Genomic DNA, 20,970 nt, shown 5'->3' with positions numbered 1-20,970 from the left:
GGACTGGCAGCAGCGGGAGGGTGGGGGAAGGGAGGTGCCAGCTGCCCCGTGTGCAAAGTGTGCATCAGAACCAGAGACCTGCTTCGGCCCTAGATGGGCCCCGGACTTACTGTCTGCCTGCAGCAGGGGCTGGGCTGACCCCCTGGGCTTTGTTGTCAGGGCTCAGCTGCCTGCCAGGACGGTGGTGCGGGCGACCTCAGCCGGCCCCGGCTCATTGGAGCCTCAGCAAGCTGGCCCCCGCTTTGCAGGGTTCTGGGGGTTTGCTCTGCAGGAGGATAGGTGTGACACACGAGTGCACGGGCTCTTTGCGAGAGGGCTCCCCTGGGCCTGGGCTCACGCATGCACCCCACGCGGCTGCTGTCTCTCAAGGCAGCTCCATGTGCTCCAGTCAGAGCCCTGGGACCCTCCAATTCGCTGCCATGTTCCTGCCCTGGTCTGCACGCACCGTCCCTTTGTCTTGGAGGCAGGCCTGGGGGCCTCGGGGCAGCCCATGTCTTGCTGTCCCACCCTCTAGGCAAGGTTGCATCCGGGCCACTGCTGCGTGTGGCGGAGACAGAGGGGTGTGCAAGGTGGTTTCACCCCAGAAGGAGCTGCAAGTGTGCAAGGAGACGTGGCACATGCAAGACAGTAGATGAAGGGGTGTAGTGGTGAGTGTGAACGAGTGTGTCTGGGTGCACGTGAGCTCAGAGGTCGGGAGCTCAGTGTGTTAGTGCGAAAGCTTGGGGGCATGCGTGCCTGGCCGTAGGTGTGTGTGGGCGCCTGTGAGCTCAGAGGTCGGGAGCTCAGTGTGTTAGTGCGAAAGCTTGGGGGGCGTGCGTGCCTGGCCGTGGGTGTGTGTGGGTGCGTGTGAGCTCAGAGATCGGGAACTCAGTGGGTTAGTGCGAAAGCTTGGGGGGGCGTGCGTGCCTGGCCGTGGGTGCGTGTGGGCGCGTGTGAGCTCAGAGATCGGGAGCTCAGTGTGTTAGTGCGAAAGCTTGGGGGCGTGAGCTCAGAGGTCGGGAGCTCAGTGTGTTAGTGCGATAACTTGGGGTGTGCGTGCCTGGCCGTGGGTGTGTCTGGGCGCGTGTGAGCTCAGAGGTCGGGAGCTCAGTGTGGTAGTGTGAAAGCTTGGGAGGTGTGCGTGCCTGGCCGTGGGTGTGTCTGGGCGCGTGTGAGCTCACAGGTCGGGAGCTCAGTGTGGTAGTGTGAAAGCTTGGGGGTGTGCATGCCTGGCCGTGGGTGTGTCTGGGCGCGTGTGAGCTCAGAGGTCGGGAGCTCAGTGTGGTAGTGTGAAAGCTTGGGAGGTGTGCGTGCCTGGCCGTGGGTGTGTCTGGGCGCGTGTGAGCTCACAGGTCGGGAGCTCAGTGTGGTAGTGCGAAAGCTTGGGAGGTGTGCGTGCCTGGCCGTGGGTGTGTCTGGGCGCGTGTGAGCTCACAGGTCGGGAGCTCAGTGTGGTAGTGTGAAAGCTTGGGGGTGTGCATGCCTGGCCGTGGGTGTGTCTGGGCGTGTGTGAGCTCAGAGGTCGGGAGCTCAGTGTGGTAGTGCGAAAGCTTGGGGGGCGTGCGTGCCTGGCCGTGGGTGTGTCTGGGCGTGTGTGAGCTCACAGGTCGGGAGCTCAGTGTGGTAGTGTGAAAGCTTGGGGGCGTGCGTGCCTGGCCGTGGGTGTGTCTGGGCGTGTGTGAGCTCACAGGTCGGGAGCTCAGTGTGGTAGTGTGAAAGCTTGGGGGCGTGCGTGCCTGGCCGTGGGTGTGTCTGGGCGTGTGTGAGCTCACAGGTCGGGAGCTCAGTGTGGTAGTGTGAAAGCTTGGGGCATGCGTGCCTGGCTGTGGGTGTTTCTGGGCGCGTGTGAGCTCACAGGTCGGGAGCTCAGTGTGGTAGTGTGAAAGCTTGGGGGTGTGCATGCCTGGCCGTGGGTGTGTCTGGGCGCGTGTGAGCTCAGAGGTCGGGAGCTCAGTGTGGTAGTGCGAAAGCTTGGGGGGCGTGCGTGCCTGGCCGTGGGTGTGTCTGGGCGTGTGTGAGCTCACAGGTCGGGAGCTCAGTGTGGTAGTGTGAAAGCTTGGGGGTGTGCATGCCTGGCCGTGGGTGTGTCTGGGCGTGTGTGAGCTCAGAGGTCGGGAGCTCAGTGTGGTAGTGCGAAAGCTTGGGGGGCGTGCGTGCCTGGCCGTGGGTGTGTCTGGGCGTGTGTGAGCTCACAGGTCGGGAGCTCAGTGTGGTAGTGTGAAAGCTTGGGGGCGTGCGTGCCTGGCCGTGGGTGTGTCTGGGCATGTGTGAGCTCACAGGTCGGGAGCTCAGTGTGGTAGTGTGAAAGCTTGGGGCATGCGTGCCTGGCTGTGGGTGTTTCTGGGCGCGTGTGAGCTCACAGGTCGGGAGCTCAGTGTGGTAGTGTGAAAGCTTGGGGGTGTGCATGCCTGGCCGTGGGTGTGTCTGGGTGCGTGTGAGCTCACAGGTCGGGAGCTCAGTGTGGTAGTGTGAAAGCTTGGGGGTATGCATGCCTGGCCGTGGGTGTGTCTGGGCGTGTGTAAGCTCAGAGGTCGGGAGCTCAGTGTGGTAGTGCAAAAGCTTGGGGGGCGTGCGTGCCTGGCCGTGGGTGTGTCTGGGCGTGTGTGAGCTCACAGGTCGGGAGCTCAGTGTGGTAGTGTGAAAGCTTGGGGGCGTGCGTGCCTGGCCGTGGGTGTGTCTGGGCGTGTGTGAGCTCACAGGTCGGGAGCTCAGTGTGGTAGTGTGAAAGCTTGGGGCATGCGTGCCTGGCCGTGGGTGTGTCTGGGCGTGTGTGAGCTCACAGGTCGGGAGCTCAGTGTGGTAGTGTGAAAGCTTGGGGCATGCGTGCCTGGCCGTGGGTGTGTCTGGGCGTGTGTGAGCTCACAGGTCGGGAGCTCAGTGTGGTAGTGTGAAAGCTTGGGGCATGCGTGCCTGGCTGTGGGTGTTTCTGGGCGCGTGTGAGCTCACAGGTCGGGAGCTCAGTGTGGTAGTGTGAAAGCTTGGGGGTGTGCATGCCTGGCCGTGGGTGTGTCTGGGCGCGTGTGAGCTCACAGGTCGGGAGCTCAGTGTGGTAGTGTGAAAGCTTGGGGGTGTGCATGCCTGGCCGTGGGTGTGTCTGGGCGTGTGTGAGCTCAGAGGTCGGGAGCTCAGTGTGGTAGTGCGAAAGCTTGGGGGCGTGCGTGCCTGGCCGTGGGTGTGTCTGGGCGTGTGTGAGCTCACAGGTCGGGAGCTCAGTGTGGTAGTGTGAAAGCTTGGGGGCGTGCGTGCCTGGCCGTGGGTGTGTCTGGGCATGTGTGAGCTCACAGGTCGGGAGCTCAGTGTGGTAGTGTGAAAGCTTGGGGCATGCGTGCCTGGCTGTGGGTGTTTCTGGGCGCGTGTGAGCTCACAGGTCGGGAGCTCAGTGTGGTAGTGTGAAAGCTTGGGGGTGTGCATGCCTGGCCGTGGGTGTGTCTGGGCGCGTGTGAGCTCACAGGTCGGGAGCTCAGTGTGGTAGTGTGAAAGCTTGGGGGTGTGCATGCCTGGCCGTGGGTGTGTCTGGGCGCGTGTGAGCTCACAGGTCGGGAGCTCAGTGTGGTAGTGTGAAAGCTTGGGGGTGTGCGTGCCTGGCCGTGGGTGTGTCTGGGCGTGTGTGAGCTCAGAGGTCGGGAGCTCAGTGTGGTAGTGCGAAAGCTTGGGGGGCGTGCGTGCCTGGCCGTGGGTGTGTCTGGGCGTGTGTGAGCTCACAGGTCGGGAGCTCAGTGTGGTAGTGTGAAAGCTTGGGGGCGTGCGTGCCTGGCCGTGGGTGTGAGCAGATGACAGCCGAGGAGGGCGAGCGTGGGTCTGGGAGCGTAGCTGTGTGTGTCACAGCGGAGGGGTACATGCGGGTGCTTGAGAGGAGGGACGTGCATGTCCATGACAGGTGTGTGGGAGAGACTCACCGTTGTTCACGCACCCACAGTTGCATGGGCACAGTCGGACCCTGCGTGCCTCCACGTGCACTCACAAGCGGTCATGCCGAAACCCTGCGCCGTGGGGGAAGGGGAACGGCGGTCGCTGTCGAACCCCCACCCGCCAGGCGACTGCCTCTCTCTATCGCGGTCCAGCTGTGCGTGTGGGAGAGAGGCTCTGAACGGCCCCAGCTCCCCGGCGGGGCTGTCAGCAAGAGGAGGCGCAGAGATAGATGTCTCAAATCTCCGCTCCCCCACTGGGGCCATTAGAGCAAATGGGAGCAGGGTTCAGCTGCGGGTTAGCTCCGCGGCCAAGCGGCAGCGTCGTGTCTGTGGCGGGGGTTTGACCATCGCCGTGTCAGAGAGCTGGCTGGTAAGTGAGATCGATGATGTGATTTGTCAGGTGCTTGCATCAGCTCTCGCAAACGTGTGTCTTGCCTACGAGCCGGGCGCTGACGGATCAGCCTGGCTCGACCCTGGAAACTGCCTCAGGACCTTGTAAGGGGACAATGAGGGTTCTCTTTGTCCACTTCAGATGATGGGCTCAGAATAAAGAAATAACTTGGTTTGGGGAGCGTAATAAATCTCTGCCCCTCCTGTCCGGGGGGCTCAAAGCATCTTGCTAAAATGAGTCCATTAACTGTCACATGGGGGTATCGTTGTCTCTGGTTTATAGACAGGGAAACTGAGGCACGGACAAAGCTGAGGTGGGACTAGAACTCAGGAAGCTTGACCCTGCTCTAACCACTAGACATCACTCCCAGCTGGAGCTAGGGCTATAACCCAAGTGCCCTGCAGTAGCCACTAGATTGCATTGAGCGCCGTTTGCCTGCTCTGAACATTAGCCCTCGCTCCCTCCCAGAGCCAGTCACAGGACCCTGGACTGCCCCGTCTCAGCCCTTTGCTTTACCCCCAGCTCACGCTCCTACCCTCAGGGACTTGGTTTGGAAGTTTGTCCCCCCATTTTGGCAGGGGCTGGGTACGTACCCCACCAAAGGCAGGGAAGGGGCATCTGCCATGCTCCTAAGTGACCCTTTTCCAGGGACAGGGTCTAGCGGAGCTCAGACAGGACTCAAGGAGCAATTGGATGTGTGAGCTGCGCCCTCGGCTTAAGCGATGGCAGATCGGCTGGGCTTGTTACACTGGCACATGGCTCCGGCTGCATGGCCCTGCGGATTCCAGGCAGGAGGCCGGTGGGGACAGGAGAACAGGTTCAGGTTGTGGGAAGAGCACGACGCTCAGTTGCTCTCTCTGGCCTCAGGCTATGTCTACGCTGCAGTTTTTTGTGGAGGAGGATATGTAAATGGTGCGCTCATTTGCATATCTTCTTCCAATTCTTTTTGTGGAAGAGGTTTTGCCGATAAAAAGCCCCGTGTAGACGGGGCCATTTGTCGGAAAAACCCTTTTTCGCAAGATCCCTTATTCCTCAAAAATCGAGGTTTACAGGATCTTGCGAAAAAGGGTTTTTCCGACAAATGGCCCCGTCTACACGGGGCTTTTCATCAGCAAAACCTCTTCCGCAAAAAGAATCAGAAGAAGATATGCAAATGAGCGCATCATTTGCATATCCCCTTCCACAGAAAAGCCCCGTGTAGACATGGCCTCCGGCCGGACAAGAAGGACTTGGCTGACTTGGCTGCAAGAGCGATTTAGGTTAGAGATATTGAGGAAAAACACCCCGAGGCAAAGGAAAGGTACGGCTGGCCCAGGCAGGAACCTCCTCAGTGCCGGGCGGTGAGCACGTCGGGGTGTGTAGGGTTAGTGTGGAATTACAACTATTAATACAACTGACTTACATGTGACATTGCAACCTGGCCGCTGGGGCGAAAGGGCACTGAAATGTGGCCCATCCTCCCCACGGCAGTGCTGGCCTTGGGCGCGTTGCGTCTGCTCTGGGCTGCTGCCCTGCTTCGGAAGGTGGCCGGCACGCACGAAAGGAGGCGCTGGGCTGGGGTGTGCGCCTGGGGCTCGGGTGGGCGCCCCCGGGGGGCTGGCGTTCCTCAGGAAACAGCTTGAAGGGAAACCTGAGACTAGACCCCTTCCAGGCATGTTCACCGAGTGCCACCTCGACAGAGAATCCTAGAGCCCCAGGGCGGGCAGAGCCCTCAGGAGGCACCGAGTCCAGCCCCCTGCCCAAGGCAGGACCAACCCAACTCAATCAGCCCAGCCAGGACTTAAACACCTCTAGGGATGGAGATTCCACCCCCACCCTAGGGAACCCAGCCCGGTGCTTCCCCACCAGCCTAGGGAAATAGTTTTTCCTAATCTCCAACCTAGACCTCCCCCGCTGTAACCTGAGCCCATTGCTCCTTGTTCTGCCACCACTGAGAACAGCCTCTCTCCAGCCTCTCTGGAACCCCCCTTCAGGGAGTTGCAGGCCGCTGTCAAATTCTGATGTATGATCACCCCAAAGCTACTGTGGCCCCAAGTATTGAATCCAAACCTTGTGACTTTCGTAGGGCCTGACTCCTTGGTGCTTTTAAACCACAGGCAGGGATGGTCCATGTATGCTTGGTCCTGCCTCGCATGGGGAGAGCAGCTAGATGACGTCCTGAGAGCCCTGCCAGGCCTAGAAGTCTCTGCTTTAGTCAGCAACTCTCGCTGTTATTCTGAATCTGGAGATTTCTGTAACCCACCCTGGTTTTCTAAGTGCCTTTGGTAGTCAGAATGCTCCGTCCCATCATTTCTGTGACGGGTTCTTGGCCTGTAGATGCTGGAAGAATATTTGAAACCTGAGCTGGGTTTTGATTGGCCTCAAAAGGGTCATGTGGGTCGCTTTCCGTTCCCTGATTGGCTGGAGTGTCACTCTTAGGCTCAGTTTCCCCATTAGATGTTTGTGGCTTGGAGCCACGAGGGTGTTGGCTGGTAACATTCTGCAATTCCTGTCTCCAGTGCGCTGATTCCAGGGGTGCTGTGACTGGTCTGTCAGAAAGCGAGTGTAACCCACACACCTGGGCTATGTCTACACTCGCGTCTCCTTGCACGAGTAATATGCAAATGAGGCTAAGCGTGGAATATCGCCGAGCCTCATTTGCATAACGAATGAGCTGCCATTTTGCGGAAGAGGCTCTTGCGCCAGAAGGAGCGTCTACACGGCCCCTTGCGCAAGAAAACCCCCCTTGACAACGCCGTTCTTCCTCTCAAGTAACAGGTGTAGCGGCGTTGTCAAGGGGGGTTTTCTTGCGCAAGGAGGGGCAGTGTAGACGCTCCTTCTTGCGCAAGAGCCTCTTCTGCAAAATGGCGGCTCATTAGTTATGCAAATGAGGCTCGGCGATATTCCACGCTTAGTCTCATTTGCATATTACTCGCGCAAGACGCGAGCGTAGACATAGCTCTAGTGTGGTTCACTGGCCCATGCAGTGGCACACAGACCACAGCAACAGAAAAAATCAAGAGACCTCTACAAGCTGGGCTGGGAGCCAGCTGGCTTTCCTGAACTAAGCTTCAGGGTCCCAGGTTCAAATCCGCATGGTGGCGGTTCCACGAGCACTAGAGGCCGCGAGGCACTGCTGACGTGCAGTGTAGTGAGCGTGGCCAGTGCCTGGGTCTGAGCACCCAAAGGAGCCTAGCTGGGGTGAGTGACCCTGCCAGAGTCCTCGCCTCTGCTGCACACCCCACTTATCCCCTGGTGCTTTGTGGTGCACTGGAAGCTGGGCCGCTCTGTGGTCAATATTCAGGGAAAATGCCCCTGGAACGTCAATGAGAATTTTGTCTGAGAGAAGACGAAGCAAGTCTCCCGGGATCTGGCGCATTGGTCTTAATGCCAAATCCATAAAGAATTATCCCCCAGCCCGGCAATGGATGTAATGAAACTGAGCTGCAAAGGTCAACTCATCAGTCCATAAAGGGGCTTCGGTGACTATTGATTGGCCCAGGGAACTTTCTTGTAGAGTAATCAGAGTCTTAATGAGAGATCCGGTTGCGACGCAGAGATTAATTAACTAATCACTCACCTTTCTAATTATGAGGCGATGGCCGGCTCTGTGTGTGATTGCACACGTGTGTGTGTGTGTGTGTGAGATTGCACACGTGTGTGTGTGTGTGTGTGTAAGTCATTTGGCGTTTGTTTTAAGCAGAGTTTTTAAATGAACTTTTAACAAACGCTTGGTGGAGGTAGAAGGAGCCAGAGTACGAGCAAACAGAGTGTCAGGGCAAGGTCCGGCCTCCCCGCCCCATGCTCTGTGGGGACAGTCTCATTCTATTCCTGCTGTGGCCTAGGGCAAGTCATGTTATCCCCTGCCTCAGTTTCCCCACGTGTAAAAGCAGAAGTAACGGCACTGGGCTCATTTGTAGAGTGCTATGAGAGCTAGGCTGGGAAGGCCTATGGGAGAGCAAGGGGTTAGTATAAGTGCATCTAACCCTGCTCTGCCTAAAGGGGACAGTCCAGTCTTCACGCACGGTCCATTCCACCGCCTCTGCTGCGCAGGGTCAGCACACGAGTGAGAAGCGCAAAAAACCTGACGTGGCCCCGACTGAGAAGCAGGTTTTTGCATGTCTCCCTTGTGTGCAGCCCCGGATTGATTTTTCCGTGGGTCAGTGGCATCCCACGCAGCCAAAGTTCCCCATTGCACGAATCCATCAGAGCACGTGGGCTGGTGCGCGGGGCATGTCACGCTCCGGGGCACGTCGCCAGGCTGCTGTCAGTGGGCCGACGCCCTGCCCCTGCCGTTTGTCCTAGGGCCCTGCAGCTGTACTGGACTGGCCACCTGGAGCTGGGCCACAGGAGGGGACGCTCAGCCAGGCCCCAGGACCAGGGAGGTGGCTGGGATTTGAGGAAAAGTGCTCTGAGCTGCTGCCTGTTCTTTGTACCTGCGGATGAAGCGCTCATTCCCCAGACGAGTGCTCCCCTGTTCCGCAAATGCCAGCTCCTGGGCCACGGGGCAGGCCACTGTGCTGCATGTCTCGCCAAGGTTTACCGTGGCTGCCTAGCTGAGCCGGCTGGCAGGGTCCCTGTGCCAGTGGGTCAGTCCCCAGGACAGTCTCAGTGAATTTCCTCTGGGCTTTCTCCAGCAGCAGTATGGTCCAGTGCCTAGGGCAGTGTAGTGAGACTTGGGTTCTAGTCTCACCTCTGCCACATATTTAGCCTGTAGTCTTGGGCACATCCCTTATTCTGTGACTCAGTTTTCCTCTCTGAGCTTGGGTCTGTCTCATCTATTTCAACCGGGATCTTTGGGGGCAGGGACTGTCTCTTGCTATGTGTTGGACTAGCACCCGGAAGTGATGCTCTCTGTCATCTCCAGCCCTGGATCCTTTCTTCCACTTCAGGCACCTCCCCAGAATCATTGGATTCATCCTGACAACCTCCCCTCCTCCAAAGGGCAATGGTTTTATCCACATAGTACAGATGGGAAACTGAGGCACAGACTCTGTGAGGTATCCAGGCACCTAACTCCCCTGGGCGCACAGCGCCTAATACCTTTGAGGGTCTGGGTCTAAGTGACTTGCATAAGGTCCCCCAGGGCGTCAGCGGCAGAGTGGGGAGCTGACTGCGGTGTCAGAGCTGTTTGCAGTTCGTAAGCAGCTTAGGAGAGTTTGCCTTTTGTTTTCCTGTCCTCCTTTCCCCGCCACCACTGAGTCACTACGTGTGCACAGAGTTTATTTATAGCTCGTCCTGCCGCCCCCTCCCCTGCCCTTGCACCGTCCCCCAAACAGCCTTGTGTGGAGTGAGACGCAATTACCTCACCCACCCTGGGTGACCCCATGCGTGGATTGGGGCTGTGGCAAACCACAGAGCCTTGTGATCTGGTGCTGGGGCACATGGTGCCTGGCCTTCCCCTCTGTCCATTTCCCCTGCACTCTGCCCACTGGCAGAGGCAAAGGGGAGCCCGAGTCTGCCACGGGTGGTGGGATGCAGCATGCTGGGACATACCTGACCTCCCTTCGCTCAAGGGGTGCAATACCGGCAGCGTGGCGGGGATTGGCACAGGCTGGCTGCCCCAGCCCAGTCCTGCCTGGGACCCTGCACATGTACTGGAGCAAAGCCAGCCTGCCCCAGCTCTCCAGCTGCTCTGTGTAGCCCTAGCGCAACACTGTCACTGCAGAGCCAACAGCTCCCGTTCAGTAAGCTGTGGGCTCCGCCTGCCCCGCAGATCACATCGCTCCCACCTGCGGGAGAGAGCCCTGAGCCGCTCTGGGGGATGGACGAGATCCAGGATCCACATCTCAAACCCACAGGGCTAGGAACCGGGCGGAGGAGAATTTCCCATTGGAGCAGCACGCGACACGCCCGGCGGGGCAGGAGCAATGAGAGTGGGAGTCGCCAAAGGGCCGGAGAAAAGAAGGGAGTTAGGGGCTTTTCCTCCGGCCTGGCCAGGCCGGTTGCGTTCTGGTTCTTATGGCAATGTTGGCTTGCCAGGCAAAGGCCGTGGGAACTGGCCCCAGTCAAATGCTTTGGAGCCTGTTCCAGAAGAGGTGGCCCAGAGAACACACACTGGCGTGGTGCAGTGCCGAGGGGCAAGCAGTGTTCAGCTGGGATCCCTGGCCGTGGCTCCTCCGTGGCTTCACGCCACACAAATCAAGTGCTGCCACGTATATTGTTTAATATTCTAGCCCCCAGAGATCCCCAGCTAGAGACTGGGCCACATTGGGCTGGGCAGGGAACAGACTGCAAAAAGACCTTGCCCCAAATAGCTGGCTGTGAGAATACCTGGCAACAAACCCTTTGGCCGCCCCACGCTCCCATGGTCTGGGTTCTCTGGGCCCTCCGGAGTGGGTCAGGCTACAGGGAAGCTCTCCAGGCCTGGCATTTGGGGAACACGAGGGTTGAGTTTATGGCTGGTCCTGGCCAAGGGGGCTAAAGAGCGAGCGTTGGAGAAGCTGGTTGTGCACCGTCTGTCTGACTGACTGGCAGAAAGAAAAAGAAAGACTGAGATGGACTATGAGGCAGGTCGGAGGTGAGAAGAAAGAAAGAGCTGAGCTGCACAGAGACACCGTAGAATCTGCAGTATGCTGCCAGGCAGAGGGTCTACTTGGGCAGCTGTCTGTCTCTTTTTAGCTTTCTGATTTTCTTCACTTCTTGTCTGTCATCCCGACTCTTTTCTTCCACCGTTTCCTACCTGTACAGATGTTGTCATGTGGCTGCTCCTGTCTGCGTGATCCCCCTACAGTCAGGACAGTCACCCGCTGTCCAACCAGAGACACTTTGCCCAGAGCTGAAGTGCAGCCACCTCTGGGCTGGAACATGGTGCCTGTGTAACAGCGCCTAGCGGGGCTACCGAACAGGTTGGGACCGGGTGCGAGGGTCCAGCTGAGGGGATCTGGGGCTTTGGCCAGGACACTGAGGTTAGCCCCCCCCCCCCCCCCCGACTGTGACCTACCCTGACTCCTGAGTCCAAACACTGGCACCCCCTCCAACCCCTCTTCCCACCCTGGGCTGGGACATGCCCATCTCTGCCACTTTCCCTGGGGCTCATCCCAGGGCCCCTCCCTTGGCAGGGACCCCGCTGTCCTGGAGGAGGCACAGGGAGTGGCTGATGGCAGCACATTGATCAGTGAATGCTGGGGGGAGGGGAGGAGCCTTCCTCCTTCTTTAATTCCCAGAGCCAGCTGGGCTATAAAGCCCCTGGCTGGTGAGCAGCCAGCAGAGCAGCCAGAGGGACTGGAAGCTCCAGCATCTTCCTCGCATCCAGCCGGCTCCTGCACCCGACGCCTCCCCACGGTGAGTAGCCGGGCCAGGGCCTGGCCGGGGCAGAACACGGGGAGGTTGTGGGGGGCATGGCGGAGGGCAGCAGGGGCCCCCCAGGCAAGCAGAGACACCCCCATGGTTGGGGGCATCCCAGTGCGATTGGGAGGGAAGGGTCTGGGGGGTTCAATCCCCTGTCTCTAACTCCCCCCACCATGGGGGGCGGGGGAGAGAGGCAGTGGGTGTAGTTACTGGTCAAGCAGGGTGGGAATGTGCCACTCCTGGCTCACTGGGCTCCTCCAGGGCTGCCTGGGTGCTACCGTAATACCCCTAATAATGTACAGTGCCTGGCCCACTGGGCTCCTCTGGGGCTGCCTGGGTGCTACTGTGGTACCCCTAATAATGTGCAGTGCCTGGCCCACTGGGCTCCTCTGGGGCTGCCTGGGTGCTACCGTAATACCCCTAATAATGTGCAGTGCCTGGCCCACTGGGCTCCTCCAGGGCTGCCTGGGTGCTACCGTAATACCCCTAATAATGTGCAGTGCCTGGCCCACTGGGCTCCTCCAGGGCTGCCTGGGTGCTACCGTAATACCCCTAATAATGTGCAGTGCCTGGCCCACTGGGCTCCTCTGGGGCTGCCTGGGTGCTACCGTAATACCCCTAATAATGTGCAGTGCCTGGCCCACTGGGCTCCTCTGGGGCTGCCCGGGTGCTACTGTAATACCCTTAATAATGTGCAGTACCTGGCCCACTGGGCTCCTCTGGGGCTGCCTGGGTGCTACCGTAGTACCCCTAATAATGTGCAGTGCCTGGCCCACTGGGCTCCTCTGGGGCTGCCTGGGTGCTACCGTAATACCCCTAATAATGTGCAGTGCCTGGCCCACTGGGCTCCTCTGGGGCTGCCTGGGTGCTACTGTAGTACCCCTAATAATGTGCAGTGCCTGGCCCACTGGGTTCCTCCAGGGCTGCCTAGGTATTACCGTAACACCCCTAATAATGTGCAGTGCCTGACACTGGGTCCCTGGGGCACCTAGGTGCTACCTGGCATTGGGCACTGCCAGGAGACAGGATGCTGGGCTAGAGGGACCTTTGGTCTGACCCAGTCTGGCCGGTCCTTGGTTCTGATGTAGTATCCTAATAATGCACCCTGGGGTGCACCGAGATACCTTAATGTCCAGCGCTTGGCACAGCAAGGGTCCTAGGTCATGCCTAGGGTTTGCTGGTGCTACCATAATGCAAAGCTTCCTAACGAGGAAAGCCTGGGGCAGAGGGGGAGGGGCGGGGGGACGGCGGCTTGCTTTCTCACTTTGTCTCAGTTGGGGGAGGGGCGGGTGGGGAGTGAGGGGCTCAGCGCAGGGTCGCGGCTCACCACATTTCCAGGAAAGCGGGGCAGGGCCGCATGTTTCCTAGGGAGGCACGCGTGCTGGGGTCAGCCCGGCGGACCCCTTTGGAAGCAGCGGCATTACGCCGGGGCGGGGGTCTGCTGCTGATTTCGGTGGCGTCACCTAGCAGAGCCCTGTGGCCCAGCGTGTGCCCTGTGGCCCATGCTGGGTGAGGGCACCATCGGCCACGGGCACCGTCTGGCGCAAAGCAATTGTGGTGATGGGCATGCGGAGCCTGGCGCCCCTCCCCCTTTACAATCACTGTCGAGCAGAGAAACGCGGCACAGAGCGACCCCTCTGGGCCCCTCCTCTCATCTGTGCAGCTCCCGCACACAGCCAGTGGGCGAGCGCTACCCCTGTCACCCTACGGATGCACACACACGCCCAGGGAGCTCTGGGCATTTGCACCAAGGGGACGCGATAGGCGCAACAGAGCTCAGGCTGGTCCTAGCTGCATCCTTCGTCCGGGTAGGTCTGGGTCCTGCATGAATAGGTGTAGAGGAGTCTCGCTCCCCCACTGCACAGCACCTTGCCCGATACCAGTGTGTTCATCCCCTGCAATACACCTGGGAAGCAGAAACGGGGCCCAGAGGCTGATCTGTGCTGCACTGGAGCAATGCCCCGCGCATCAGGCTGCCAGTGTGACCAGCTGCTGTGTCCCACCCCGGAGCTGTGCTGGGGTGGTAGGAAAACGACGTGTTTATGGGACGCCAGAGGGTGCTGGGTGCTGCATTCAGGCTCCCTGGAAGGCCCCAGCTTTGTGTGCGGGGCCCCCAAAAGCCACATTCACCTCGTAGTTACAATCACACGGCCCTGGGGAGCAGCCCCAGCACGAATGAGAGGACCCTCAATGCTGCGTGGAACCACAGGCCAGGAATCAGAAAAGGGGAACAAAACCTGGCCCCTGCTTCGTGTGCATGGGCGCTCGTTAACTCGGGGGTGGTCCCCTTGGTGCATGGGGGTGTCCCCTGGGCGGGGTGTGACAGCAAGCTGTCCTCTGGGGACTGGGAAGGCTCATCTGCCCCATAGGGGATGGGGCCTGGCTGCAGCTGGACCATTGCTCCTGTTGTGATTTGTATGATAACGACCTCCTGGGAGGCAGAACTGCCAGCTGAGAGACACACAGATGAGAAGTGACTTGCCCAGGGCTCCCAGCAGCTCAGTGGCAGAGCCAGGCCCTTACTGGTGTCCCATGCCCTTGACCACATGGGCAGGTGGGAGCCAGAGCTGTCCTATTGCAGCTTCAAACTCGAGGCCCGGGCGTGCTGGTCGCAGGGTGACGGGGGCAGAACTGGGTCTAGCCGCGGCCAAGGGGAACCTTTGTCCCCAGCTTGGAGATTCACGCAGTTCAAGGCCACTTTTAGTGGGTCTTGCCCCACAGAAATGCAACTGCCCTCCGCGCTGGGGGCAGGGGCGAGGCCGGGAGGGGGCCTCTGTATTTGCCTGGTGTTTTTGTCCCTTTCCCAGATGGTCGCCTCTGTGAAGCTCTGGCCCGTGCTGGTTGCCACGACCCTGTGCGTGCTGTTCTGCTTGGGGGTGCTGGTGGAGGCCTACCCCCCCAAGCCAGAGAACCCCGGAGACGATGCCTCCCCAGAAGAAATGGCCAAGTACTTCTCTGCCCTCCGACATTACATCAACTTGGTGACAAGGCAGCGGTGCGTGGGGGCAGGCTGGGCTCTGCTTGTGCTTGTGCCTGGGTGGGTGTGTTTGTGCACGTGCATGTGTTTTCACCAGTGTGTGAGTGTGCATTGTCCGTGCATCTGGACATGAGGGTCCAGATTTGTGTATGAGTCTGTGTGTTTGTGCAGTTGCTTGTGTGTGTGTGTGTGTGCGTGTGTGCACGTTTGTTTGGGCAGCGGTGTGTATGTGTAGGAACCTCTGTGGGTTTTGCGCAGGAAAGGCCATGGCTGTACCTGGGGATAGCCTTGTGGGGTGCACAGGAAGCCATGTTTGTGCACAAGCAGACTGTCTCCTCACCTCTTTGTGCCCAAATCCGGGCTCTGTGGGCGACTGTGTGAGAGTGAGTGACGGGGGCATTCCCGTAGCCCCCAGAGCCAGCCAGATCTGTCTGCAGCATTGGTCCCAGCTCATGGCTTGGCGAGCATCCCGTTTCATTCCCCCGCCCTGGAGAATCTCCCAGCGTAGCCCATGGACTAGGCAGGCTGCCGGGCCCTTTAGGGAGCACGGCAGAGATGGCAGCCAGGAAATGGCCCATTAGGCACCAGCTCCACCAACTCCCATTGCCCCGGGGGGGGGGGGGGGAGGGAGGGGGAGGGCTGCTTGCCAGGGGCTAAAACGCACCAATTGCAAACTGGCAGGGGCTGCTTGCAACCTCCTCTGCCAGGCCCCTGCCCCCCTTGGGCCCCCAGCCACTTGCAGGCACTCAGAGCCCCCCACTCCATTCCCCGTTGCTGTGAGGGGGAGGGTAATGCTGGCAGGGTTGGTGAACCCGGTGCTCTGTTTAACTGCCTCCCCCCCCAGGTACGGGAAGCGATCCAGCCCAGAGGCCTTGATGTCCGAGCTGCTCTTGGGGGACAGCAGTGACAATGGCAGATCACGGTGCGTGCCCCCTCCCCTGGGGTTCCCTCCACTCCAGGGGGGCGCCCCCCACACCGACGTGGCAGGTCCATGCTGGGGTCCAAGGCACCCTGGGACAAACTCCTGGGAACCGGCCCCTGCCCCTTTCCCAGACCCAGAGACCCCCCACGAGGGGACTTGGAATCTGGATCCAAACTCTGAGCATGGCTCCCACATGAGCAGTGCCGAGCTGGGGGAGAAGTGGGCTGGGGTGCAGCGGGGGGGATCGTCAATTCCATGACCCCCCCACCAGCCTAGCCCTGCCCTCCCCATAGGGCTGGGGAAGGGACAAGTGTAGCCCAGCAGGGGGCTGCTCCCTGCTCATGGGGTTCGGTGGGGTGGAGGGACCAGGCTGGGGCAGGGCTTGAGGAGGGGGCTAATGGGGCTGGGGGCTGTGCCCGCTGTTACCCCGATGTCTCTCCGGCAGGTACGAGGACTCCTACACCTGGTGACGCGCTCCCCCTGCCCCACCCCCACGGCCTCGTTCACTGGTCCCGTCTTTTGGTGTCATTTGCGGTTTTCATTGTGCCCTGAGGAGCTGGGAATCTTTCTGCCAAGAGGCTCTTCCCTCCCCCCATTCCCAGCCCCTCCCCCTCCAGAGACAGCATGGGGCTGAGGGTTCCCCGTGGCGGGGTCACAGCCACAGGTGTGCCCCTTTGCGGGCTGCGGTTCTCATGATGTGTGTGAAGTGGCCAAACCCCAGCCCCTCGCTGCCCCCGCGCCGGGCGGCTTTATTTTGTACGTCGTTTCTACGCATCTGTTCCCAGCGGAGTCTCTGGTCTCTGCCTCCACAATAAAGAGCAAGTTGAATGGAAAGCACCGGGCTCCCTTAGCGTCTCTGTCCCCAGGCCCAGCGTAGGGCGCAGGGCTGGGGGCTGGGAAGGAGAGAAAGGTCTGGTTGGGGGGAGCAGGGGATCGAGGACGTCAGGTCCCAGCAGGCCCACGGAGCCCGGAGAGCTGGGAGTGTATGCAGAGGGAGGGTGGCTGGAAGAAAAGGGCTGTGCATGGATATGGGCGCATCGATGGGGATAGATAGAGCAGAGAGTGCCAGACAGAGCCAGAGGAGTATGAGGATAGATGGATATGGGGCTGGGTAGCTGAATGGGTGCGTAAGTGGGTGGATGGATGCAGGGCTGGGTATGTAGAGGGATGGATGGATATGGGGCTGGGTAGCTGAATGGATGGGTAGGGGGGTGGATGGATATGGGGCTGGGTAGCTGAATGGATGGGTAGGGGGGTGGATGGATAGGGGGCTGGGTAGCTGTATGGATGGGTAGGGAGGTGGATGGATGCGGGGCTGGGTAGCTGAATGGATGGGTAGGGGGGTGGATGGATATGGAGCTGGGTAGCTGTATGGATGGGTAGGGGGGTGGATGGATATGGGGCTGGGTAGCTGGATGGGTGGGTAGGGGGGTGGATGGATGCGGGGCTGGGTAGCTGGATGGGTGGGTAGGGTGGATGGATATGGGGCTGGGTAGCTGGATGGGTGGGTAGGGGGGTGGATGGATGCGGGGCTGGGTAGCTGGATGGGTGGGTAGGGTGGATGGATATGGGGCTGGGTAGCTGGATGGGTGGGTAGGGGGGTGGATGGATGCGGGGCTGGGTAGCTGGATGGGTGGGTAGGGGGGTGGATGGATGCGGGGCTGGGTAGCTGGATGGGTGGGTAGGGGGGTGGATGGATGCAGGGCTGGGTAGCTGAATGGATGGGTAGGGGGGTGGATGGATGCAGGGCTGGGTATGTAGGGGGGTGGATGGATATGGGGCTGGGTAGCTGGATGGGTGGGTAGGGGGGTGGATGGATGCGGGGCTGGGTAGCTGGATGGATGGGTAGGGGGGTGGATGGATGCGGGGCTGGGTAGCTGGATGGGTGGGTAGGGGGGTGGATGGATGCAGGGCTGGGTAGCTGAATGGATGGGTAGGGGGTGGATGGATGCGGGGCTGGGTAGCTGGATGGGTGGGTAGGGGGGTGGATGGATGCGGGGCTGGGTAGCTGGATGGGTGGGTAGGGGGGTGGATGGATGCAGGGCTGGGTAGCTGAATGGATGGGTAGGGGGGTGGATGGATGCAGGGCTGGGTATGTAGGGGGGTGGATGGATGCAGGGCTGGGTAACTGGATCGGCGTGTAGGGCGATGGATGGTGTGGTAGGGTCAGTCCTGGGCCCCAGACCCCTGTTCTGCCCACTATCCCGCAGTTCAGGGGCCGTGGTACAAGTCCCACTTGCCTTTTCTAGTTGTTTGACCTTCTGTTCCTCAGCAAAACAGAGGGGTGCTAGGGCCGATGCCCCTGGCCAGTCGGGGCTGAGGAAACTCCTCCTCAGTCACTGCTGAAGTTTCTGGCCACCTCGGGGGAAGGGAGCCTCCAGACACTCCCTGTCAGAGCCCCTCACTCCCCCTCCCCCCCCCCCGCAGCCTTTGGCAGCCCCGATGTTCTCTCAGCTCCTCTGATCTCCGGATCCGTTGTTCCTTCCTCTCCAAACTCCTTCTCCCCTCCCCTCTCCTCTCCTCCCCTCCCCTCCCCTCCCCTCCACCACAGGGAAGGTTTGGAAAGAGGTGCAGTGGCTGCCTGAAATCTGCTCCCCTGGCCCTTGATTGATTTCTAGCCTCCCTGTCTCAGCGGCCGGGTTAGCCAGGGTGTTGCTGCCTCTCTCCCCTTCCATCCAGCCCTGTCACATATCCCCCTCCCCGCACAACACTGTGGGGCTGGGCTCCTTGGGGCGCGGGCAGTGCACTCGCAACAGGCCCTCGGCGTTGCCGTGCTCGGCTCCGGCCCTGTGTTGCACTTGGAAGCGGAACAGTTGCAGGGACAGGACCCGCCGCGTTACTCTCGCGTTCCTGGCTTTATTCCGGTGCATCCAGTGCAGGGGCCATGGTCCGTGAGGAGGGCGAATTGTCATCCGAGCAAGCGCAGGCTCCCGTGGCCTGTCCTTCTCGACACTGGCATGGTTCCTCTCTCTTGGGAGGAGCTTCCGGCTCGGGTACAGGACGGGTTGCTCCTGCTCCCCGACCGTTCGGGACAGCACAGCACCCAATCCCACTTCGAGGCATCGGTCCGGAGTAAGCACTCCCTCTCGGAGTCAGGGGCTACAAGCACCGGCTCGCTGCACAGGGCTCAGTTGAGTCGCTGAATGCCTCCTCTGCTGCAGGGGTCCATTTGTGACGGCGAGTCGGGGTCCTCCGATCCTGTAGCAGCAAGAACAGACACCGCCAGCCAGTAGAACAGGGGGGTTTATTGCTGCTCCAGGGCACAGCCCAGCACAGACGCGATGGGTCTTCAGGAGTCTGGGCCAGGATGCCTCTGCCCCCTTGAGGTGGGTCCCTGGGACCCTAGATTCCAGCCCCCTCCTTAGATTGGTTCCTTCATGAGTCCAGCCCCAGACTGCTCCTTACCCCAACCCTCACTTCCTAGTTCCCTCACTGCCCTCAACCGGTCAGACCGGTTGGGTCTTAGGCAGCCCACCTGCTGGGCAGTGCTCTGGACACCGGCCAGTAGGGGTCACCCACAGCCCAAGCATAACGGCCAGCAAGGTACTGACACTACGGCACATCATTGCACCACATCCGGGCCTCAGGCTCTCGTTAAGTCGGTCAGGGGCCTTGCCCTGGAAGCAAAGTGGGGGATAAACCTCCGCTAATACCCCACTAGTCCCATGAATGCCCAGACCTGCTTCTCGGGCCGGCCGGGACCAGTTCTGTATCGCGGCCACCTCATTCAGCTGGGGCCTCAGTAAACCCCTTGTCACTAGATACCCCAGGTATTTGGACTCTGCTGGTCCCACCACACACTTTGCTGGGTTTGCGGTTTGGCCAGCTCTCCTTCAGGTGTCCAATATGGCCTCCACCTTCGCCAGATGCCTGTCCCAGCCCGGGCTGTGTGTGATGACATCATCGAGATAAGCAGCTGCAGACGCATGGTCTGGGCGCAGTAGCGTCTCCATAAGCCACTGGAAGGTCGCAGGGGCGCCGTGTAGCCCAAAGGGGAGGCCGGTATTCTGATCTAGGTCCTCAGGGGTGGCAAAGGCTGGCATCTCTCTGGCTTCCTTGGCCAAGGGGATTTGTCAGGTCAAGAGTGGACAAAAACTGAGCCTTTCCCAGCTGGTCAATCGGCTCGTCTATTCGCGGCACGGGGTATGTGTCAAACTTTGACACCTCCTTCAATTTCCTGAAATCATTGCAAAGCCAGAGGCTGCCGTCGGGCTGAGGCACTCGGGCGCTGGGCCTGGACCATTGGCTGTGGGGCTCCTCAACAATGCCCGGTTCCAGCATTGTTCTTACTTCTTTTCATACCTCCTCTCGCTTTGCCTCTGGGATTCAGTAGGGCCTCACACGCACCCTTACTCCTGGGTCTGTGATTATGTGGTGTCACCTCAGTGGTCCAGCCGGGCTCTGTTGAGAACGCGTCTGAGTGTCGCTCCAGCATCACCAAAACCTCTGCCCGCTGGTCCGGGGTTAATTCTGAGATCTCCCCTGTCTCTGTCAGCTTTCTCTACCGTCACTGTCGCCAGGGTGGCCAGCTCCACCGCCCTGTCTTTCCAGGGTTTCAGCAGGTTAATATCATAGAATCATAGAATCATAGGACTGGAAGGGACCTCGAGAGGTCATCGAGTCCAGCCCCCCGCCCTCAAGGCAGGACCAAGCTCCGTCTACACCATCCCTGACAGATGTCTATCTAACCTGTTCTTAAATATCTCCAGAGAGGGAGATTCCACCACCTCCCTTGGCAATTTATTCCAATATTTGACCACCCTGACAGTTAAGAATTTTTTCCTAATGTCCAATCTAAACCTCCCCTGCTGCACTTTAAGCCCATTACTCCTTGTCCTGTCCTCAGAAACCAAGAGGAACAAATTTTCTCCTTCCTCCTTGTGACACCCTTTTAGATATTTGAAAACCGCTATCATGTCCCCCCTTAATCTTCTTTTTTCCAAACTAAACAAGCCCAGTTCATGAAGCCTGGCTTCATAGGTCATGTTCTCTAAACCTTTAATCATTCTTGTCGCTCTTCTCTGTACCCTTTCCAATTTCTCCACATCTTTCTTGAAATGTGGCGCCCAGAACTGGACACAGTACTCCAGCTGAGGCCTAACTAGTGCAGAGTAGAGCGGCAGAATGACTTCACGAGTTTTGCTTACAAAAATATGGTCGATTTGGTCACGTTTCCGGCGACTAGGTTGCTGCACCTTATAATCTACTTACCCTAGGACCTCAACCACGTCCTAGGGCCCCTGCCGCTTGGCGAGGAGCTTGCTGTCTGCTGATGGGACCAGCACCATCACCCGGTCGCCCACCTGGAATCTCCAGACCATCGCCCGACAGTTGCAGTAGGTCTGCTGGGCCGGCTGGCCCTTTTCCAGGTGCTCTCTTAAAACAGGAGTAACCTGGGCAAACCTGTCCTTTGCCTGGAGGCTGTGCTCTGTGATATTGCGTCCATGGTTTGGCTGCTCCTCCCAGGCCTCTTTGGCGAGGTCTAGGATGCCTCGGGGGTTACGCCCTGGGACAGTGAGTCGGG

At 59.7% G+C, this 20,970-nt stretch overlaps 1 protein-coding gene across 4 annotated transcripts in view; it reads left to right on the top strand.

Annotated features, from left to right (window-relative positions):
• Window positions 1-16,269, top strand: part of LOC102443805 (peptide YY) — a 50,382-nt gene extending 34,113 nt beyond the window's left edge. For 3 of the 4 annotated variants that reach the window (XM_075918423.1, XM_075918422.1, XM_075918424.1), the window contains 3 exons: window positions 14,355-14,542; window positions 15,369-15,446; window positions 15,892-16,269. In XM_075918423.1, coding sequence (XP_075774538.1) covers window positions 14,355-14,542; window positions 15,369-15,446; window positions 15,892-15,916 — 291 coding nt within the window. In that variant the 3' untranslated portion in view covers window positions 15,917-16,269. Of the gene's footprint in view, window positions 1-11,376; window positions 11,542-14,354; window positions 14,543-15,368; window positions 15,447-15,891 lie in introns of those variants that run through there. The other variant, XM_006118327.3, reaches the window with a different exon arrangement.
• The last annotated feature ends 4,701 nt before the right edge of the window (window positions 16,270-20,970 follow it).

Source organism: Pelodiscus sinensis, unplaced genomic scaffold (genome assembly GCF_049634645.1).
Source record: "Pelodiscus sinensis isolate JC-2024 unplaced genomic scaffold, ASM4963464v1 ctg70, whole genome shotgun sequence".
Classification (NCBI taxonomy): Eukaryota; Metazoa; Chordata; order Testudines; family Trionychidae; genus Pelodiscus; species Pelodiscus sinensis.
This window is presented reverse-complemented; position numbering and strand designations above follow the sequence as displayed.